This window comes from Oncorhynchus clarkii, unplaced genomic scaffold, assembly GCF_045791955.1.
Source record: "Oncorhynchus clarkii lewisi isolate Uvic-CL-2024 unplaced genomic scaffold, UVic_Ocla_1.0 unplaced_contig_10937_pilon_pilon, whole genome shotgun sequence".
Lineage (NCBI taxonomy): Eukaryota > Metazoa > Chordata > Actinopteri > Salmoniformes > Salmonidae > Oncorhynchus > Oncorhynchus clarkii.
The window spans coordinates 55,549-75,000 of NW_027258105.1; the positions used below are offsets into that span (position 1 = coordinate 55,549).

The 19,452-nt window shown below is 47.8% G+C and overlaps 1 protein-coding gene across 1 annotated transcript in view; it reads right to left on the reverse strand.

The window, feature by feature from the left end:
- Positions 1–300: 300 nt before the first annotated feature.
- Positions 301–19,452, reverse strand: part of LOC139395673 (transmembrane protein 65-like) — a 64,071-nt gene continuing 44,919 nt past the window's right edge. Inside the window, exons 6-8 of the mRNA XM_071143000.1 lie at positions 15,564–15,606; positions 1,762–1,867; positions 301–554 (exon numbers count right to left, since the gene is read on the reverse strand). Of these exons, the coding sequence (XP_070999101.1) occupies positions 402–554; positions 1,762–1,867; positions 15,564–15,606 (302 nt within the window). The 3' untranslated portion in view covers positions 301–401. The remainder of the gene's footprint in view (positions 555–1,761; positions 1,868–15,563; positions 15,607–19,452) is intronic.

The window sequence follows — 19,452 nt, forward strand, 5'->3', positions numbered from 1 at the left end:
TTGAGAGATATTAAAGTTCAATTGAACTGAATTGAGTGTAGTCCACCAGAAATCCATCCTGACCACCTCTAACTGATTTACACCAAACTTAAAAAAAGGAAAAGTTGCACCAAACTCAAAAAACAAAACAAAACCCCCCCCAACCCAAAGAAGCAGCAGGAAACGTGGTTGGAAGAAGTGGTCCACTTGTATTTATCATCGTTGTTGTTTTTCCTCATACTGCTTTCTGAACGTTGCAGTAGGACCTATTTAAGACGTTGACATCAACAATTGACATCAGTAGTCACGCTTGATTGAGGTTATTCATTATGCAGTAGTTAGGTTGTGAAGTAGCAGGTAGTCCAACGATAAGTTCTCTCTCTCTCTCTTCCCGAGAAGGTGAGTCTTTCTGTCAAGTTGTCTCAATTGCTGCTGCTGCTGCTGCCAGTGGAGATGGAGGTTAGTGATCCATCTTTACCCTCCCTTTCCGCTGCTTTCTTCTTCGTCTCATCTTTGAAGAAGAGTAGCGGGAACATCCCTAAGATGCAGCCGATGGCAACGCCGATGGCTTTACCCTGAAGACAAAACGAAACAAGAAACAACGTTCCATTACTACTCTGATGCCTAGTACTAATACTAATACTATACTAATACTAAACGAATACTAATACTATACTAACACTAATACTAACACTAACACTAATACTAATACTAATACTAACACCAACACTAATACTAATACTAACACTATACTAACACTGATACTAACACTACCACTAATACTAATACTAACACTAATACTAATACTAACACTACTACTAACACTAATACTAATACTAATACTAATACTAATACTAATACTAATACTACCACTAATACTAATACTAACACTAATACTAACACTAATACTAATACTAACACTAGTATTAACACTAATACTGCAGTGCTACCAGTACGTAACCTACACACAACTCTTGGCCAATAAACTCTGTGAAGGAACGTTTATTTTTTATTAGCCTGACTGCTGGATTCACATAAAAATACTGTCTTCAGCGAAATGGCTGCACAACCAAAAGCATATTCTGTAGGATGTATTCTGACTGATTTAGGGCTCTATTCAACCAGATCCACTAAGCAACACAGAGAGGACTGACAGAGAGAGAGAGAGAGAGAGAGAGAGAGAGAGAGAGAGAGAGAGAGGGAGAGAGAGAGAGAGAGAGAGAGGGAGAGAGAGAGAGAGAGAGAGAGAGAGAGAGAGAGAGAGAGGGAGAGAGAGAGGGAGAGAGAGAGAGAGAGAGAGAGAGAGAGAGAGAGAGAGAGAGAGAGAGAGAGAGAGAGAGGGAGAGAGAGAGAGGGAGAGAGAGGGAGAGGGAGAGGGAGAGGGAGAGAGAGAGGGAGAGGGAGAGAGAGAGAGAGAGAGAGAGAGAGAGAGAGAGAGAGGGAGAGAGAGAGAGAGAGAGAGAGAGAGAGAGGGAGAGAGAGAGAGGGAGAGAGAGAGAGGGAGAGAGAGAGAGAGAGAGAGAGAGAGAGAGAGAGAGAGAGGGAGAGAGAGAGAGAGAGAGACAGAGAGGGAGGGAGGGAGGGAGGGAGGGAGGGAGGGAGGGAGGGAGGGAGGGAGGGAGGGAGGGAGGGAGGGAGGGAGGGAGGGGGAGACAGAGAGCGAGAGAGAGAGAGAGAGAGAGACAGAGACAGAGACAGAGAGACAGGCAGACAGACAGACAGACAGACAGACAGACAGACAGACAGACAGTATGTCCTCTCAGAGATACGACAGAGACTCACACTGTGGGTGCTAACCCTGGTCTGCCACATGTCAGCCTGTTTGGGGTTCAGATCAGGGCCCACCAACCCACAACGACAGGCCAGGGCTTCCACGTAACCTGCAAGGCTAACACAGGAAAATACCATGGTTACATACTAGAAACACACTAGAAAAAGGTTTGGTGACATACATCAATGTATTATCTCTGTACTATCTCTGTTGACGTAAAACCAGAAGTAATGTGATCAGCTGCACGATTAACTTCTGTGTTCATACTGTACGTGTTAGAAATTGAGAGTTCCAGAAAAAAACAAAGTCTCTACCCTTACCCTCAGCCAACCCCCCCAGCCCCTTCTGATCCGCGTGGGGACACGCAGCAAACACGAGGCGAAGAAGTTTAAGCACCGTCTTCTCCCAGTTTCTGATACGTCCAAATAACCAGTGATGAACCCCCCCCCCCTCTGTCAACACGCAGAATCTGCCCACGGCAGAACCACGTTATCGACAGCTCTCAACACGCAGAATCTGCCCACGGGAGAACCACGTTATCGACAGCTCTCAAACTCTGGCCCATATTGGGTCCAATTGTTGTGCTCTTTACTTATTTATTATTTGTCTACTTATTCGGAAAGGATGAACTTTGCTACTTGACATTATTCTGTACGGTTGAGGAACAGAGGCAGGTAAAGCATTATACTGTCTCTATTACACCAGCTGTAAACTTGACATTATTCTGTACGGTTGAGGAACAGAGGGAGGTAAAGCATTACACTGTCTCTATTACACCAGCTGTAAACTTGACATTATTCTGTACGGTTGAGGAACAGAGGGAGGTAAAGCATTACACTGTCTCTATTACACCAGCTGTAAACTTGACATTATTCTGTATGGTTGAGGAACAGAGGGAGGTAAAGCATTATACTGTCTCTATTACACCTGCTGTAAACTTGACATTATTCTGTACGGTTGAGGAACAGAGGGAGGTAAAGCATTACACTGTCTCTATTACACCTGCTGTAAACTTGACATTATTCTGTACGGTTGAGGAACAGAGGGAGGTAAAGCATTACACTGTCTCTATTACACCAGCTGTAAACTTGACATTATTCTGTACGGTTGAGGAACAGAGGGAGGTAAAGCATTACACTGTCTCTATTACACCTGCTGTAAACTTGACATTATTCTGTACGGTTGAGGAACAGAGGGAGGTAAAGCATTACACTGTCTCTATTACACCTGCTGTAAACTTGACATTATTCTGTACGGTTGAGGAACAGAGACAGGTAATTACACTGTCTCTATTACACCTGCTGTAAACTTGACATTATTCTGTACGGTTGAGGAACAGAGACAGGTAAAGCATTATACTGTCTCTATTACACCAGCTGTAAACTTGACATTATTCTGTACGGTTGAGGAACAGAGACAGGTAAAGCATTATACTGTCTCTATTACACCTGCTGTAAACTTGACATTATTCTGTACGGTTGAGGAACAGAGACAGGTAAAGCATTATACTGTCTCTATTACACCTGCTGTAAACTTAACATTATTCTGTACGGTTGAGGAACAGAGGGAGGTAAAGCATTACACTGTCTCTATTACACCTGCTGTAAACTTGACATTATTCTGTACGGTTGAGGAGGTAAAGCATTATACTGTCTCTATTACACCAGCTGTAAACTTGACATTATTCTGTACGGTTGAGGAACAGAAGGAGGTAAAGCATTACACTGTCTCTATTACACCAGCTGTAAACTTGACATTATTCTGTACGGTTGAGGAACAGAGGGAGGTAAAGCATTATACTGTCTCTATTACACCTGCTGTAAACTTGACATTATTCTGTACGGTTGAGGAACAGAGACAGGTAATTACACTGTCTCTATTACACCTGCTGTAAACTTGACATTATTCTGTACGGTTGAGGAACAGAGGGAGGTAAAGCATTACACTGTCTCTATTACACCAGCTGTAAACTTGACATTATTCTGTACGGTTGAGGAACAGAGGGAGGTAAAGCATTATACTGTCTCTATTACACCTGCTGTAAACTTGACATTATTCTGTACGGTTGAGGAACAGAGACAGGTAATTACACTGTCTCTATTACACCTGCTGTAAACTTGACATTATTCTGTACGGTTGAGGAACAGAGACAGGTAAAGCATTATACTGTCTCTATTACACCTGCTGTAAAATTGACATTATTCTGTACGGTTGAGGAACAGAGACAGGTAAAGCATTATACTGTCTCTATTACACCTGCTGTAAACTTGACATTATTCTGTACGGTTGAGGAACAGAGGGAGGTAAAGCATTACACTGTCTCTATTACACCTGCTGTAAACTTGACATTATTCTGTACGGTTGAGGAACAGAGACAGGTAAAGCATTACACTGTCTCTATTACACCTGCTGTAAACTTGACATTATTCTGTACGGTTGAGGAACAGAGACAGGTAATTACACTGTCTCTATTACACCTGCTGTAAACTTGACATTATTCTGTACGGTTGAGGAACAGAGGGAGGTAAAGCATTATACTGTCTCTATTACACCTGCTGTAAACTTGACATTATTCTGTACGGTTGAGGAACAGAGACAGGTAATTACACTGTCTCTATTACACCTGCTGTAAACTTGACATTATTCTGTACGGTTGAGGAACAGAGGGAGGTAAAGCATTATACTGTCTCTATTACACCAGCTGTAAACTTGACATTATTCTGTACGGTTGAGGAACAGAGACAGGTAAAGCATTATACTGTCTCTATTACACCTGCTGTAAACTTGACATTATTCTGTACGGTTGAGGAACAGAGGGAGGTAAAGCATTATACTGTCTCTATTACACCTGCTGTAAACTTGACATTATTCTGTACGGTTGAGGAACAGTGGCAAGTAAAGCATTACACTGTCTCTATTACACCAGCTGTAAAAACCTGGGCATGTGACGAATAAACTTGATTTGATTCAAAAAAGTTTCTCAGAATAAGAGTTCTGGTTCAGGTTCAGCTGCGCCCTTCTTTATGAGCTAAAAAACACTGATCCTAGATCAGCACTCTGAGATTTATGAATACAAGTCCTGAGCTTTAAGGGATCACCAGAGGAAAGATCCCATTCATTGCTGGAGTGATATACTATGGTAATACGAAATTACCATAATACGAAATATGGAAATATTAAATTCAACCAGTAAATATGCACGGCAGAAAACCTTCTGTCACAGACGTCTGTGCATAGAATCATAAAAAAATGGGGGAAAAATGTTTTAAATCATCATTAATCAAAATACATGCTGTTATTCAACACCAGCCCTTCTCGGTCCTGGCCCTCCGATGGTGGAATGAGCTTCCCCCTGAAGATATGTCCTCCGATGGTGGAATGAGCTTCCCCCTGAAGATATGTCCTCCGATGGTGGAATGAGCTTCCCCCCTGAAGATATGTCCTCCGATGGTGGAATGAGCTTCCCCCTGAAGATATGCCCTCCGATGATGGAATGAGCTTCCCCCTGAAGATATGCCCTCCGATGGTGGAATGAGCTTCCCCCTGAAGATATGCCCTCCGATGGTGGAATGAGCTTCCCCCTGAAGATATGCCCTCCGATGATGGAATGAGCTTCCCCCTGAAGATATGCCCTCCGATGGTGGAATGAGCTTCCCCCTGAAGATATGTCCTCCGATGGTGGAATGAGCTTCCCCCTGAAGATATGTCCTCCGATGGTGGAATGAGCTTCCCCCTGAAGATATGCCCTCCGATGGTGGAATGAGCTTCCCCCTGAAGATATGCCCTCCGATGGTGGAATGAGCTTCCCCCTGAAGATATGCCCTCCGATGATGGAATGAGCTTCCCCCTGAAGATATGCCCTCCGATGGTGGAATGAGCTTCCCCCTGAAGATATGTCCTCCGATGGTGGAATGAGCTTCCCCCTGAAGATATGTCCTCCGATGGTGGAATGAGCTTCCCCCTGAAGATATGCCCTCCGATGGTGGAATGAGCTTCCCCCTGAAGATATGCCCTCCGATGGTGGAATGAGCTTCCCCCTGAAGATATGCCCTCCGATGGTGGAATGAGCTTCCCCCTGAAGATATGTCCTCCGATGGTGGAATGAGCTTCCCCCTGAAGATATGTCCTCCGATGGTGGAATGAGCTTCCCCCTGAAGATATGTCCTCCGATGGTGGAATGAGCTTCCCCCTGAAGATATGCCCTCCGATGGTGGAATGAGCTTCCCCCTGAAGATATGCCCTCCGATGGTGGAATGAGCTTCCCCCTGAAGATATGCCCTCCGATGGTGGAATGAGCTTCCCCCTGAAGATATGCCCTCCGATGGTGGAATGAGCTTCCCCCCTGAAGATATGCCCTCCGATGGTGGAATGAGCTTCCCCCTGAAGATATGTCCTCCGATGGTGGAATGAGCTTCCCCCTGAAGATATGCCCTCCGATGGTGGAATGAGCTTCCCCCTGAAGATATGCCCTCCGATGGTGGAATGAGCTTCCCCCTGAAGATATGTCCTCCGATGGTGGAATGAGCTTCCCCCTGAAGATATGTCCTCCGATGGTGGAATGAGCTTCCCCTGAAGATATGCCCTCCGATGGTGGAATGAGCTTCCCCCTGAAGATATGCCCTCCGATGGTGGAATGAGCTTCCCCCTGAAGATATGTCCTCCGATGGTGGAATGAGCTTCCCCCTGAAGATATAACAACAGATGGTGGAATGAGCTTCCCCTGAAGATATGCCCTCCGATGGTGGAATGAGCTTCCTCCTGAAGATATGACAACAGATGGTGGAATGAGCTTCCCCTGAAGATATGCCCTCCGATGGTGGAATGAGCTTCCCCCTGAAGATATGCCCTCCGATGGTGGAATGAGCTTCCCCCTGAAGCTATGCCCTCCGATGGTGGAATGAGCTTCCCCCTGAAGATATGTCCTCCGATGGTGGAATGAGCTTCCCCCTGAAGATATGCCCTCCGATGGTGGAATGAGCTTCCCCCTGAAGATATGCCCTCCGATGGTGGAATGAGCTTCCCCCTGAAGATATGCCCTCCGATGGTGGAATGAGCTTCCCCCTGAAGATATGTCCTCCGATGGTGGAATGAGCTTCCCCCTGAAGATATGCCCTCCGATGGTGGAATGAGCTTCCCCCTGAAGATATGTCCTCCGATGGTGGAATGAGCTTCCCCCTGAAGATATGTCCTCCGATGGTGGAATGAGCTTCCCCCTGAAGATATGCCCTCCGATGGTGGAATGAGCTTCCCCCTGAAGATATGCCCTCCGATGGTGGAATGAGCTTCCCCCTGAAGATATGACAACAGATGGTGGAATGAGCTTCCCCCTGAAGATATGTCCTCCGATGGTGGAATGAGCTTCCCCCTGAAGATATGCCCTCCGATGGTGGAATGAGCTTCCCCCCTGAAGCTATGACAACAGAGTCCCTGTCTATCTTCCCCCTGAAGCTATGACAACATAGTCCCTGTCCATCTCCCCCTGAAGCTATGACAACAGAGTCCCTGTTCATCTCCCCCTGAAGCTATGACAACAGGGTCCCTGTCCATCTCCCCCCCCTGAAGCTATGACAACAGGGTCCCTGTCCATCTTCCCCCTGAAGCTATGACAACAGGGTCCCTGTCCATCTTCCCCCTGAAACTATGACAACAGAGTCCCTGTTCATCACCCCCTGAAGCTATGACAACAGAGTCCCTGTTCATCTCCCCCTGAAGCTATGACAACAGAGTCCCTGTCCATCTTCCCCCTGAAGCTATGACAACAGGGTCCCTGTCCATCTTCCCCCTGAAGCTATGACAACAGAGTCCCTGTTCATCTCCCCCCTGAAGCTATGACAACAGAGTCCCTGTTCATCTTCCCCCCCTGAAGCTATGACAACAGAGTCCCTGTTCATCTCCCCCTGAAGCTATGACAACAGAGTCCCTGTCCATCTCCCCCCTGAAGCTATGACAACAGAGTCCCTGTCCATCTTCCCCCTGAAGCTATGACAACAGAGTCCCTGTTCATCTCCCCCCGAACCTATGACAACAGAGTCCCTGTTCATCTTCCCCCTGAAGCTATGACAACAGCTGTGTTGTGTTATGTGGTCGCTGTGTTATGTTGTTGCTGTGTTATGTAGTTGCTGTGTTATGTGGTTGCTGTGTTATGTGGTTGCTGTGTTATGTAGTTGCTGTGTTATGTGGTTGCTGTGTTATGTAGTTGCTGTGTTATGTGGTTGCTGTGTTATGTACTACGACGGTGTTATGTAGTTGCTGTGTTATGTGGTTGATGTGTTGTGTAGTTGCTGTGTTATGTAGTTGCTGTGTTATGTGGTTGCTGTGTTATGTGGTTGCTGTGTTATGTGGTTGTTGTGTTATGTAGTTGCTGTGTTATGTACTACGACTGTGTTGTGTGGTTGCTGTGTTGTGTGGTTGCTGTGTTGTGTAGTTGCTGTGTTATGTGGTTGCTGTGTTATGTAGTTGCTGTGTTATGTAGTTGCTGTGTTGTGTAGTTGCTGTGTTATGTGGTTGCTGTGTTATGTAGTTGCTGTGTTATGTAATTGCTGTGTTATGTAGTTGCTGTGTTATGTAGTTGCTGTGTTATGTGGTTGCTGTCTTGTGTAGTTGCTGTGTTATGTAGTTACTGCGTTATGTGGTTGCTGTGTTATGTGGTTGCTGTGTTATGTAACAAACTGAACACCTTCTTCGCCCGCTTTGAGGATAATACAGTGCCACCGACGTGGCCCACTACCAAGGACTGCACCACCCCCACCTCCTTCTCCATGGCCGGCGTGAGTAAGACATTCAAACGGGTTAACCCTCGCAAGGCTGCCGGCCCAGACGGCATCCCTAGCCGTGTCGTCAGAGCATGCGCAGACACAGCTGGCTGGTGTGTTTACGGACATATTACATTTCTCACTATCTCAGTCTGCTGTCCCCACATGCTTCAAGAGGGCCGCCATTGTTCCTGAACCCAAGAAGGAAAAGATAACTGAACTAAATGACTATCACCCCGTAGCACTCACTTCTGTCATTATGAAGTGTTTTGAGAGACTAGTCAAGGATCATATCACTTCCACCTTACCTATCACCCTAGACCCACTGCAATTTGCATACCGCCCCAATAGGTCCTCAGACGATGCAATTGCCATCACACTGCACACTGCCCTATCCCATTTGGACAAGAGGAACACCTATGTAAGACAACATAGTACCCTCAAGTTCAGCATTAAGCTTGAGGCCCTGGGTCTCAACCTCGCCCTGTGCAATCTTGGACTTCCTGACGGGTCATGGACTTCCTGACGGGCCACCCCCAGGTGGTGAAGGTAGGAAACAACATCTCCACTGATCCCACAAGGGTGCGTGCTCAGCCCCCTCCTGTACTCCCTGTTCACCCATGACTGCGTGGCCATGCACACCTCCAACTCGATCATCAAGTTTGCAGACGACACAACAGTAGTGGGCTTGATCACCAACAACGACAAGACAGCCTATAGGGAAGTGGTGAGGGCACTCGGAGTATGTGTCAGGAAAACAACCTCTCACTCAACGTCAACAAAACAAAGGAGATGATCGTGGACCTCAGGAAACAGCAGAGGGAGCACCAACAAAGGGTATATAACAAAGTATTGAGATAAACTTTTGTTATTGACCAAATACTTATTTTCCACCATAATTTGCAAATCAATTCATTAAAAATCCTACAATGTGATTTTCTGGATTATTTTTTCTCATTTTGTCTGTCATAGTTGAAGTGTACCTATGATGGAAATTACATGCCTCTCTTAACCTCTCTCCAGTTTCATCCTGACAGGTTAGAGGACATCATTAACCTCTCTCCAGTTTCATCCTGACAGGTTAGAGGACATCATTAACCTCTCTCCAGTTTCATCCTGACAGGTTAGAGGACATCATTAACCTCTCTCCAGTTTCACCCTGACAGGTTAGAGGACATCATTAACCTCTCTCCAGTTTCATTCTGACAGGTTAGAGGACATCATTAACCTCTCTCTAGTTTAATCCTGACAGGTTAGAGGACATCATTAACCTCTCTCCAGTTTCATTCTGACAGGTTAGAGGACATCATTAACCTCTCTCCAGTTTAATCCTGACAGGTTAGAGGACATCATTAACCTCTCTCCAGTTTCACCCTGACAGGTTAGAGGACATCATTAACCTCTCTCCAGTTTCATCCTGACAGGTTAGAGGACATCATAAACCTCTCTCCAGTTTCATCCTGACAGGTTAGATGTTACGGTGCGTGAATGAGGACCCAAAAGCGAATTAACTTAAACAGAGCTTCTTTAATTACCAAACATAGGTAGGCTCAGACGGACCGGCAGATTCCGACAGGACAAGACAAGGTTACAGCAAACATGACGACAGTCTGGTTCAGGCATGAAACACAACAAACAAGAATCCGACAAGGACAGGAACAGAAACAGAGAGAGATATAGGGACCTAATCAGAGGGAAAAAGGGAACAGGTGGGAAACGGGGTGAATGGGTAGTTAGAGGAGACAAGGAACAGCTGGGGGAAAGCGGGGGAGAAAAGGTAACCTAACAACGACCAGCAGAGGGAGACAGGGTGAAGGGAAAGGACAGAGACAAGACACAACATGACAGTACATGACAGTACCCCCCCACTCACCGAGCGCCTCCTGGCGCACTCGAGGAGGAAACCTGGCGGCAACGGAGGAAATCCTCGATCAGCGCACGGTCCAGCACGTCCCGAGAGGGAACCCAACTCCTCTCCTCAGGACCGTACCCCTCCCAATCTACGAGGTACTGGTGACCACGGCCCCGAGGACGCATGTCCAAAATTCTACGGACCCTGTAGATGGGTGCGCCCTCGACAAGGATGGGGGGGGGGGGGGGAAGACGAGCGGGGGCGCGAAGGACGGGCTTGATGCAGGAGACATGGAAGACCGGGTGGACGCGACGAAGGTATCGCGGAAGAAGAAGTCGAACTGCGACAGGATTAATGACCCGAGAAATACGGAACGGACCAATGAACCGCGGGGTCAACTTGCGAGAAGCCGTCTTAAGGGGAAGGTTCTGAGTGGAGAGCCAAACTCTCTGACCGCGACAATATCTAGGACTCTTAGTTCTACGCTTATTAGCAGCCCTCACAGTCTGCGTCCTATAACGGCAAAGTGCAGACCTGACCCTCTTCCAGGTGCGCTCGCAACGTTGGACAAAAGCCTGAGCGGAGGGGACGCTGGACTCGGCGAACTGAGATGAGAACAGCGGAGGCTGGTACCCGAGGCTACTCTGAAAAGGAGATAGCCCGGTCGCAGACGAAGGAAGCGAGTTGTGGGCGTATTCTGCCCAGGGGAGCTGTTCTGACCAAGACGCAGGGTTGCGAAAAGAAAGACTGCGTAAGATGCGACCAATAGTCTGATTGGCCCGTTCTGCTTGACCGTTAGACTGGGGGTGAAAGCCGGAAGAGAGACTGACGGAAGCCCCAATCAAACGGCAAAACTCCCTCCAAAATTGAGACGTGAATTGCGGACCTCTGTCCAAAACGACGTCTGACGGAAGGCCATGAATTCTGAAAACATTCTCGATGATGATTTGTGCCGTCTCTTTAGCAGAAGGAAGCTTAGCAAGGGGAATGAAATGAGCCGCCTTAGAGAACCTATCGACAACCGTAAGAATAACAGTCTTCCCCGCTGACGAAGGCAGTCCGGTGACAAAATCTAAGGCGATGTGAGACCACGGTCGAGAGGGAATAGGAAGCGGCCTGAGACGGCCGGCAGGAGGAGAGTTACCGGACTTAGTCTGCGCGCAGACCGAACAAGCAGCCACGAAACGACGCGTGTCATGCTCCCGGGTGGGCCACCAAAAACGCTGGCGAATGGAAGCAAGCGTACCCCGAACGCCAGGGTGGCCGGCTAACTTGGCAGAGTGAGCCCACTGAAGAACGGCCAGACGAGTAGGAACGGGAACGAAAAGAAGGTTCCTAGGACAAGCGCGCGGCGACGGAGTGTGAGTGAGCGCTTGTTTTACCTGCCTCTCAATTCCCCAGACAGTCAACCCGACAACACGCCCCTCAGGGAGAATCCCCTCGGGGTCAGTGGAGGCTACTGAAGAACTGAAGAGACGAGACAAAGCATCAGGCTTGGTGTTCTTAGAGCCCGGACGATAAGAAATCACGAACTCGAAACGAGCGAAAAACAGCGCCCAACGCGCCTGACGCGCATTAAGTCGTTTGGCAGAACGGATGTACTCAAGGTTCCTATGGTCAGTCCAAACGACAAAAGGAACGGTCGCCCCCTCCAACCACTGTCGCCATTCGCCTAGGGCTAACCGGATGGCGAGCAGTTCGCGGTTACCCACATCATAGTTAAGTTCCGACGGCGACAGGCGATGAGAAAAATACGCGCATGGGTGGACCTTGTCGTCAGAGAGGGAGCGCTGAGAAAGAATGGCTCCCACGCCCACCTCTGACGCGTCAACCTTGACAACGAACTGTCTAGAGACGTCAGGTGTAACAAGGATAGGAGCGGATGTAAAACGATTCTTGAGGAGATCAAAAGCTCCCTGGGCGGAAACGGACCACTTAAAGCACGTCTTGACAGAAGTAAGGGCTGTGAGAGGAGCTGCCACCTGACCGAAATTACGGATGAAATGACGATAGAAGTTCGCGAAGCCGAGAAAGCGCTGCAGCTCGACGCGTGACTTAGGGACGGGCCAATCAATGACAGCTTGGACCTTAGCGGGATCCATCTTAATGCCTTCAGCGGAAATAACAGAACCGAGAAATGTGACGGAGGAGGCATGAAAAGTGCACTTCTCAGCCTTCACAAAAAGACAATTCTCTAAAAGGCGCTGGAGGACACGTCGAACGTGCTGAACATGAATCTGGAGTGACGGTGAAAAAATCAGGATATCGTCAAGGTAAACGAAAACAAAGATGTTCAGCATGTCTCTCAGGACATCATTGACTAATGCCTGAAAGACAGCTGGAGCGTTAGCGAGGCCGAAAGGAAGGACCCGGTATTCAAAGTGCCCTAACGGAGTGTTAAACGCCGTCTTCCACTCGTCCCCCTCCCTGATGCGCACGAGATGGTAAGCGTTACGAAGGTCCAACTTAGTGAAAAACCTGGCTCCCTGCAGGATCTCGAAGGCTGAAGACATAAGAGGAAGCGGATAACGATTCTTCACTGTTATGTCATTCAGCCCTCGATAATCTATGCAGGGGCGCAGAGACCCGTCCTTCTTCTTGACAAAAAAAAACCCCGCTCCGGCGGGAGAGGAGGAGGGGACTATGGTACCGGCGTCAAGAGCTACAGACAAATAATCTTCGAGAGCCTTACGTTCGGGAGCCGACAGAGAGTATAGTCTACCCCGGGGGGGGGTGGTTCCCGGAAGGAGATCAATACTACAATCATACGACCGGTGTGGAGGAAGAGAGGTGGCCCTGGACCGACTGAACACCGTGCGCAGATCGTGATATTCCTCCGGCACCCCTGTCAAATCACCAGGCTCCTCCTGTGAAGAAGAGACAGAGGAAACAGGAGGGATAGCAGACATTAAACATTTCACATGACAAGAGACGTTCCAGGAGAGGATAGAATTACTAGACCAATTAATGGAAGGATTATGACAAACTAGCCAGGGATGGCCCAAAACAACAGGTGTAAAAGGTGAACGAAAAATTAAAAAAGAAATGGTTTCACTATGATTACCAGAAACAGTGAGGGTTAAAGGTAGCGTCTCACGCTGAATCCTGGGGAGAGGACTACCATCCAGGGCGAACAAGGCCGTGGGCTCCTTTAACTGTCTGAGAGGAATGTCATGTTCCCGAGCCCAGGTCTCGTCCATAAAACAGCCCTCCGCCCCAGAGTCTATTAAGGCACTGCAGGAAGCAGACGAACCGGTCCAGCGTAGATGGACCGACAAGGTAGTGCAGGATCTTGAAGGAGAGACAGGAGTAGTAGCGCTCACCAGTAGCCCTCCGCTTACTGACGAGCTCTGGCCTTTTACTGGACATGAAGTGACAAAATGACCAGCGGAACCGCAATAGAGACAGAGGCGGTTGGTGATTCTCCGTTCCCTCTCCTTAGTCGAGATGCGGATACCTCCCAGCTGCATGGGCTCAGCACCCGAGCCGGCAGAGGAAGATGGTAGTGATGCGGAGAGGGGAGCGACGGAGAGCGCGAGCTCCTCTCCACGAGCTCGGTGACGAAGATCAACCCGTCGCTCAATGCGAATAGCGAGTTCAATCAAGGAATCCACGCTGGAAGGAACCTCCCGGGAGAGAATCTCATCCTTTACCTCTGCGCGGAGACCCTCCAGAAGACGAGCGAGCAAGGCCGGCTCGTTCCAGCCACTGGAGACAGCAAGAGTGCGAAACTCAATAGAGTAGTCTGTTATGGATCGATTGCCTTGACATAGGGAAGACAGGGCCCTGGAAGCCTCCTCCCCAAAAACAGATCGATCAAAAACCCGTATCATCTCCTCCTTAAAGTCCTGATACTGGTTAGTACACTCAGCCCTTGCCTCCCAGATTGCCGTGCCCCACTCACGAGCCCGTCCAATAAGGAGAGATATGACGTAGGCGACACGAGCAGTGCTCCTGGAGTAAGTGTTGGGCTGGAGAGAAAACACAATATCACACTGGGTGAGGAACGAGCGGCATTCAGTGGGCTCCCCAGAGTAACACAGCGGGTTATTGATTCTGGGCTCCGGAGATTCGAAAGCCCTGGAAGTGGCCGGTGGATCGAGGCGGAGATGGTGAACCTGTTCTGTGAGGTTGGAGACTTGGGTGGCCAGGGTCTCAACGGCATGTCGAGCAGCAGACACTTCCTGCTCGTGTCTGCCTAGCATCGCTCCCTGGATCCCGACGGCTGAGTGGAGAGGATCCGAAGTCGCTGGGTCCATTCTTGGTCGGATTCTTCTGTTACGGTGCGTGAATGAGGACCCAAAAGCGAATTAACTTAAACAGAGCTTCTTTAATTACCAAACATAGGTAGGCTCAGACGGACCGGCAGATTCCGACAGGACAAGACAAGGTTACAGCAAACATGACGACAGTCTGGTTCAGGCATGAAACACAACAAACAAGAATCCGACAAGGACAGGAACAGAAACAGAGAGAGATATAGGGACCTAATCAGAGGGAAAAAGGGAACAGGTGGGAAACGGGGTGAATGGGTAGTTAGAGGAGACAAGGAACAGCTGGGGGAAAGCGGGGGAGAAAAGGTAACCTAACAACGACCAGCAGAGGGAGACAGGGTGAAGGGAAAGGACAGAGACAAGACACAACATGACAGTACATGACATTAGAGGACATCATTAACCTCTCTCCAGTTTCATCCTGACAGGTTAGAGGACATCATTAACCTCTCTCCAGTGTCATTCTGACAGGTTAGAGGACATCATAAACCTCTCTCCAGTTTCATCCTGACAGGTTTACTGTTTACCTATAATTACATTGTGCACATTCCAGGTAGTCTTTTTTGCAGTTGTTCTCCGCAAATAATCAGTTCTCACAATGAAGAAGTCTGGAGAGTTCTCAGAAACCACATTAGGACTGTAACAATCTTCCTATAGCGACTACAATAGGATGCTAACAAGGACTGTAGCAATCTTCCTATAGCGGCAACAATAGCATGCTAACAAGGACTGTAGCAATCTTCCTATAGCGGCTACAATAGGATGCTAACAGGGACTGTACACAGTGTGACTACAATAGGATGCTAACAGGGACTGTACACAGTGTGACTGCAATAGGACTCCACCAGGGACTGTACACAGTGTGACTACAATAGGACTCCACCAGGGACTGTATCAGCCCTAACAGACGATTGGTTTGATCTGCCTTTTCTTACCCGAGTCCAGCCAGGTCCGACACAAGGTTCCCCAGGGCAGCAGCTGCAGAGAGAGAAGAGAGGGAGGTCATGGTTCTGCCTGGGTGAAGGACTGGTTGATGACATCAAGAGGTTAAAGGTCGTTGTATGCTCCAATGAGATCCATTAAAACACAAAACACGGTGTAGAGTTGGAACGGAGAGGAGTGGAGCAGGCTGTAGCAGTAGCTATGTCTCTGACTCATCATTAGACAGTAGCTGTGTCTCTGACTCATCATTAGACAGCAGGCTGTGTCTCTGACTCATCATTAGACAGTAGTTGTGTCTCTGACTCATCATTAGACAGCAGGCTGTGTCTCTGACTCATCATTAGACAGCAGGCTGTGTCTCTGACTCATCATTAGACAGCAGGCTGTGTCTCTGACTCATCATTAGACAGCAGGCTGTGTCTCTGACTCATCATTAGACAGCAGGCTGTGTGTCTGACATCATTAGACAGTAGGCTGTGTCTCTGACTCATCATTAGACAGCAGGCTGTGTCTCTGACTCATCATTAGACAGCAGGCTGTGTCTCTGACTCATCATTAGACAGCAGGCTGTGTGTCTGACTCATCATTAGACAGTAGGCTGTGTCTCTGACTCATCATTAGACAGCAGGCTGTGTCTCTGACTCATCATTAGGCAGCAGGCTGTGTCTCTGACTCATCATTAGGCAGCAGGCTGTGTCTCTGACTCATCATTAGACAGTAGGCTGTGTGTCTGACTCATCATTAGACAGCAAGCTGTGTCTCTGACTCATCATTAGACAGCAGGCTGAGTCTCTGACTCATCATTAGACAGTAGCTGTGTCTCTGACTCATCATTAGACAGCAGGCTGTGTCTCTGACTCATCATTAGACAGCAGGCTGTGTCTCTGACTCATCATTAGACAGCAGACTGTGTGTCTGACATCATTAGACAGTAGGCTGTGTCTCTGACTCATCATTAGACAGCAGGCTGTGTCTCTGACTCATCATTAGACAGCAGGCTGTGTCTCTGACTCATCATTAGACAGCAGGCTGTGTCTCTGACTCATCATTAGACAGCAGGCTGTGTCTCTGACTCATCATTAGACAGCAGGCTGTGTGTCTGACATCATTAGACAGTAGGCTGTGTCTCTGACTCATCATTAGACAGCAGGATGTCTCTCTGACTCATCATTAGACAGCAGGCTGTGTCTCTGACTCATCATTAGACAGCAGGCTGTGTCTCTGACTCATCATTAGACAGCAGGCTGTGTCTCTGACTCATCATTAGACAGCAGGCTGTGTGTCTGACATCATTAGACAGTAGGCTGTGTCTCTGACTCATCATTAGACAGCAGGCTGTGTCTCTGACTCATCATTAGGCAGCAGGCTGTGTCTCTGACTCATCATTAGGCAGCAGGCTGTGTCTCTGACTCGTCATTAGACAGCAGGCTGTGTCTCTGACTCGTCATTAGACAGCAGGCTGTGTCTCTGACTCGTCATTAGACAGCAGGCTATGTCTCTGACTCATCATTAGACAGTAGGCTGTGTCTCTGACTCGTCATTAGGCAGCAGGCTGTGTCTCTGACTCGTCATTAGACAGCAGGCTGTGTCTCTGACTCGTCATTAGACAGCAGGCTGTGTCTCTGACTCGTCATTAGACAGCAGGCTGTGTCTCTGACTCATCATTAGACAGCAGGCTGTGTCTCTGACTCGTCATTAGACAGCAGGCTGTGTCTCTGACTCGTCATTAGACAGCAGGCTGTGTCTCTGACTCGTCATTAGACAGCAGGCTGTGTCTCTGACTCGTCATTAGACAGCAGGCTGTGTCTCTGACTCGTCATTAGACAGAATGCACCTGAACTAATAGAGAGAAAATCATGGTAAATGAGATGCGACAGAGCCAAATGTGAATTACCGTACAGCTGGTTTGTTAATGGATTTAATCTGCTCTTCCTGCTCGTTCGATGCTGAAAACAGTTTATTTACACTTGCGTCTGTCCAGAGACTGAGACAGACAGAATCACGGCCCACAGGACTGATGTGTTTTAACTGTGACTGACGTGCCTGGAACAATCATTGATCTGAATGTCATGGCAACGCAGGGTCGTTCTGGAGTCATGTAGGCTGCGAGGGACAAGGGGTCTGTTTAATGTTAACAGATACCCATGTTAACACATCAATCTATGTATTTCAATATCAAACACACACTGAACGTCACATTAGAACGGCCCATAAACAAAATTGCTGTATTGAAGATTAAGAACCAACAAAGGATCTAGAACCTTAAAAGGTTTTTTTCGGCTGTCCCCATAGAAGAACCCTTTGAAGAACCCGTTTTGGTTCCAGGCAGAACACTTTTGGTTCTAGGTAGAATTTTTTAAAGTTCCATGTAGTACCCTTTATACAGAAGGTTCTATATGGAACCCAAAATAGTTATATTGCGGAACCAGGTTTCTACCTGTAACCAAACATGGTTCTCCTATGAGGACAACCGAAGAACACTTTTGGAACCCTTTTTTCTCAGGGTGCAGATACAGTAGTCTGAACCTAAAACTACATTGTGAAGATAGTGAATCTTGATTGGAGGAGAGAGAGAGAGAGAGAGAGAGAGAGAGAGAGAGAGAGAGAGAGAGAGAGAGAGAGAGAGAGAGAGAGAGAGAGAGAGAGAGAGAGAGAGAGAGAGAGAGCAGGGCCAATGGAATTACAACTGTTTCAAGGACAGCTGTCTGTAACTTATTTCAGCCTCAGGGTTCTGTCCCAAATGGCACCCTATTCCCTGTATAGTGCACTACTTATAACCAGGACCCATAGGGTAGTGCACTACTTATAACCAGGACCCATAGGGTAGTGCACTACTTATAACCAGGGCCCATAGGGTAGTGCACTACTTATAACCAGGACTCATAGGGTAGTGCACTACTTATAACCAGGACCCATAGGGTAGTGCACTACTTATAACCAGGACCCATAGGGTAGTGCACTACTTATAACCAGGGCCCATAGGGTAGTGCACTACTTATAACCAGGACCCATAGGGTAGTGCACTACTTATAACCAGGACCCATAGGGTAGTGCACTACTAATAACCAGGACCCATAGGGTAGTGCACTACTTATAACCAGGACCCATAGGGTAGTGCACTACTTATAACCAGGACCCATAGGGTAGTGCACTACTTATAACCAGGACCCATAGGGTAGTGCACTACTTATAACCAGGGCCCATAGGGTAGTGCACTACTTATAACCAGGGCCCATAGGGTAGTGCACTACTTATAACCAGGGCCCATAGGGTAGTGTACTACTTATAACCAGGACCCATAGGGTAGTGGTAATGTAGTCCAGGCTGTAACAGTACTGTAGCAGGGCTTCTGCAGGTTTTAGGCAGCCATCCAGAGAGAGAGGGAGAGAATGTGTACTTAGACTTATTTAACAAGATCAGAGCCTAATATAAGTCCAAAACAACATCCATCATATTGAACAATTGGATAGTGAGAAGTACAATAGGTCACATGACCAGCTGGAGTTTACATAGAAAGCCTTCAACTTCAGGTTGGATTTGACTGATGATTCCAATTCATTTGTCAATTTAAAGCCGCCGACATGATTTATAATCCAATTTAGTATCCCCTGTGGACACTCAGAACTCCCCAAGAATCTTACTTCAGCATTTTGTTTCTCTGGTGTAGATGTTGTGCGGTGTGTACAGTACTGTTAAGACTCTCTTAGATGTTTGTCTATCTGTTAGAAACACAGCAGGCTTGTTTCAGAAACACAGCAGTGAGGAAATACGATTACAGACAGAAGGCAGAAGTAGTGATATTCTCCTCCTTTATCCCCTCTGGTACTTTCATAACAGGGTGAAGAAACACTGTGTTCAAAGTGAAATTCGATCAAAAGTTGT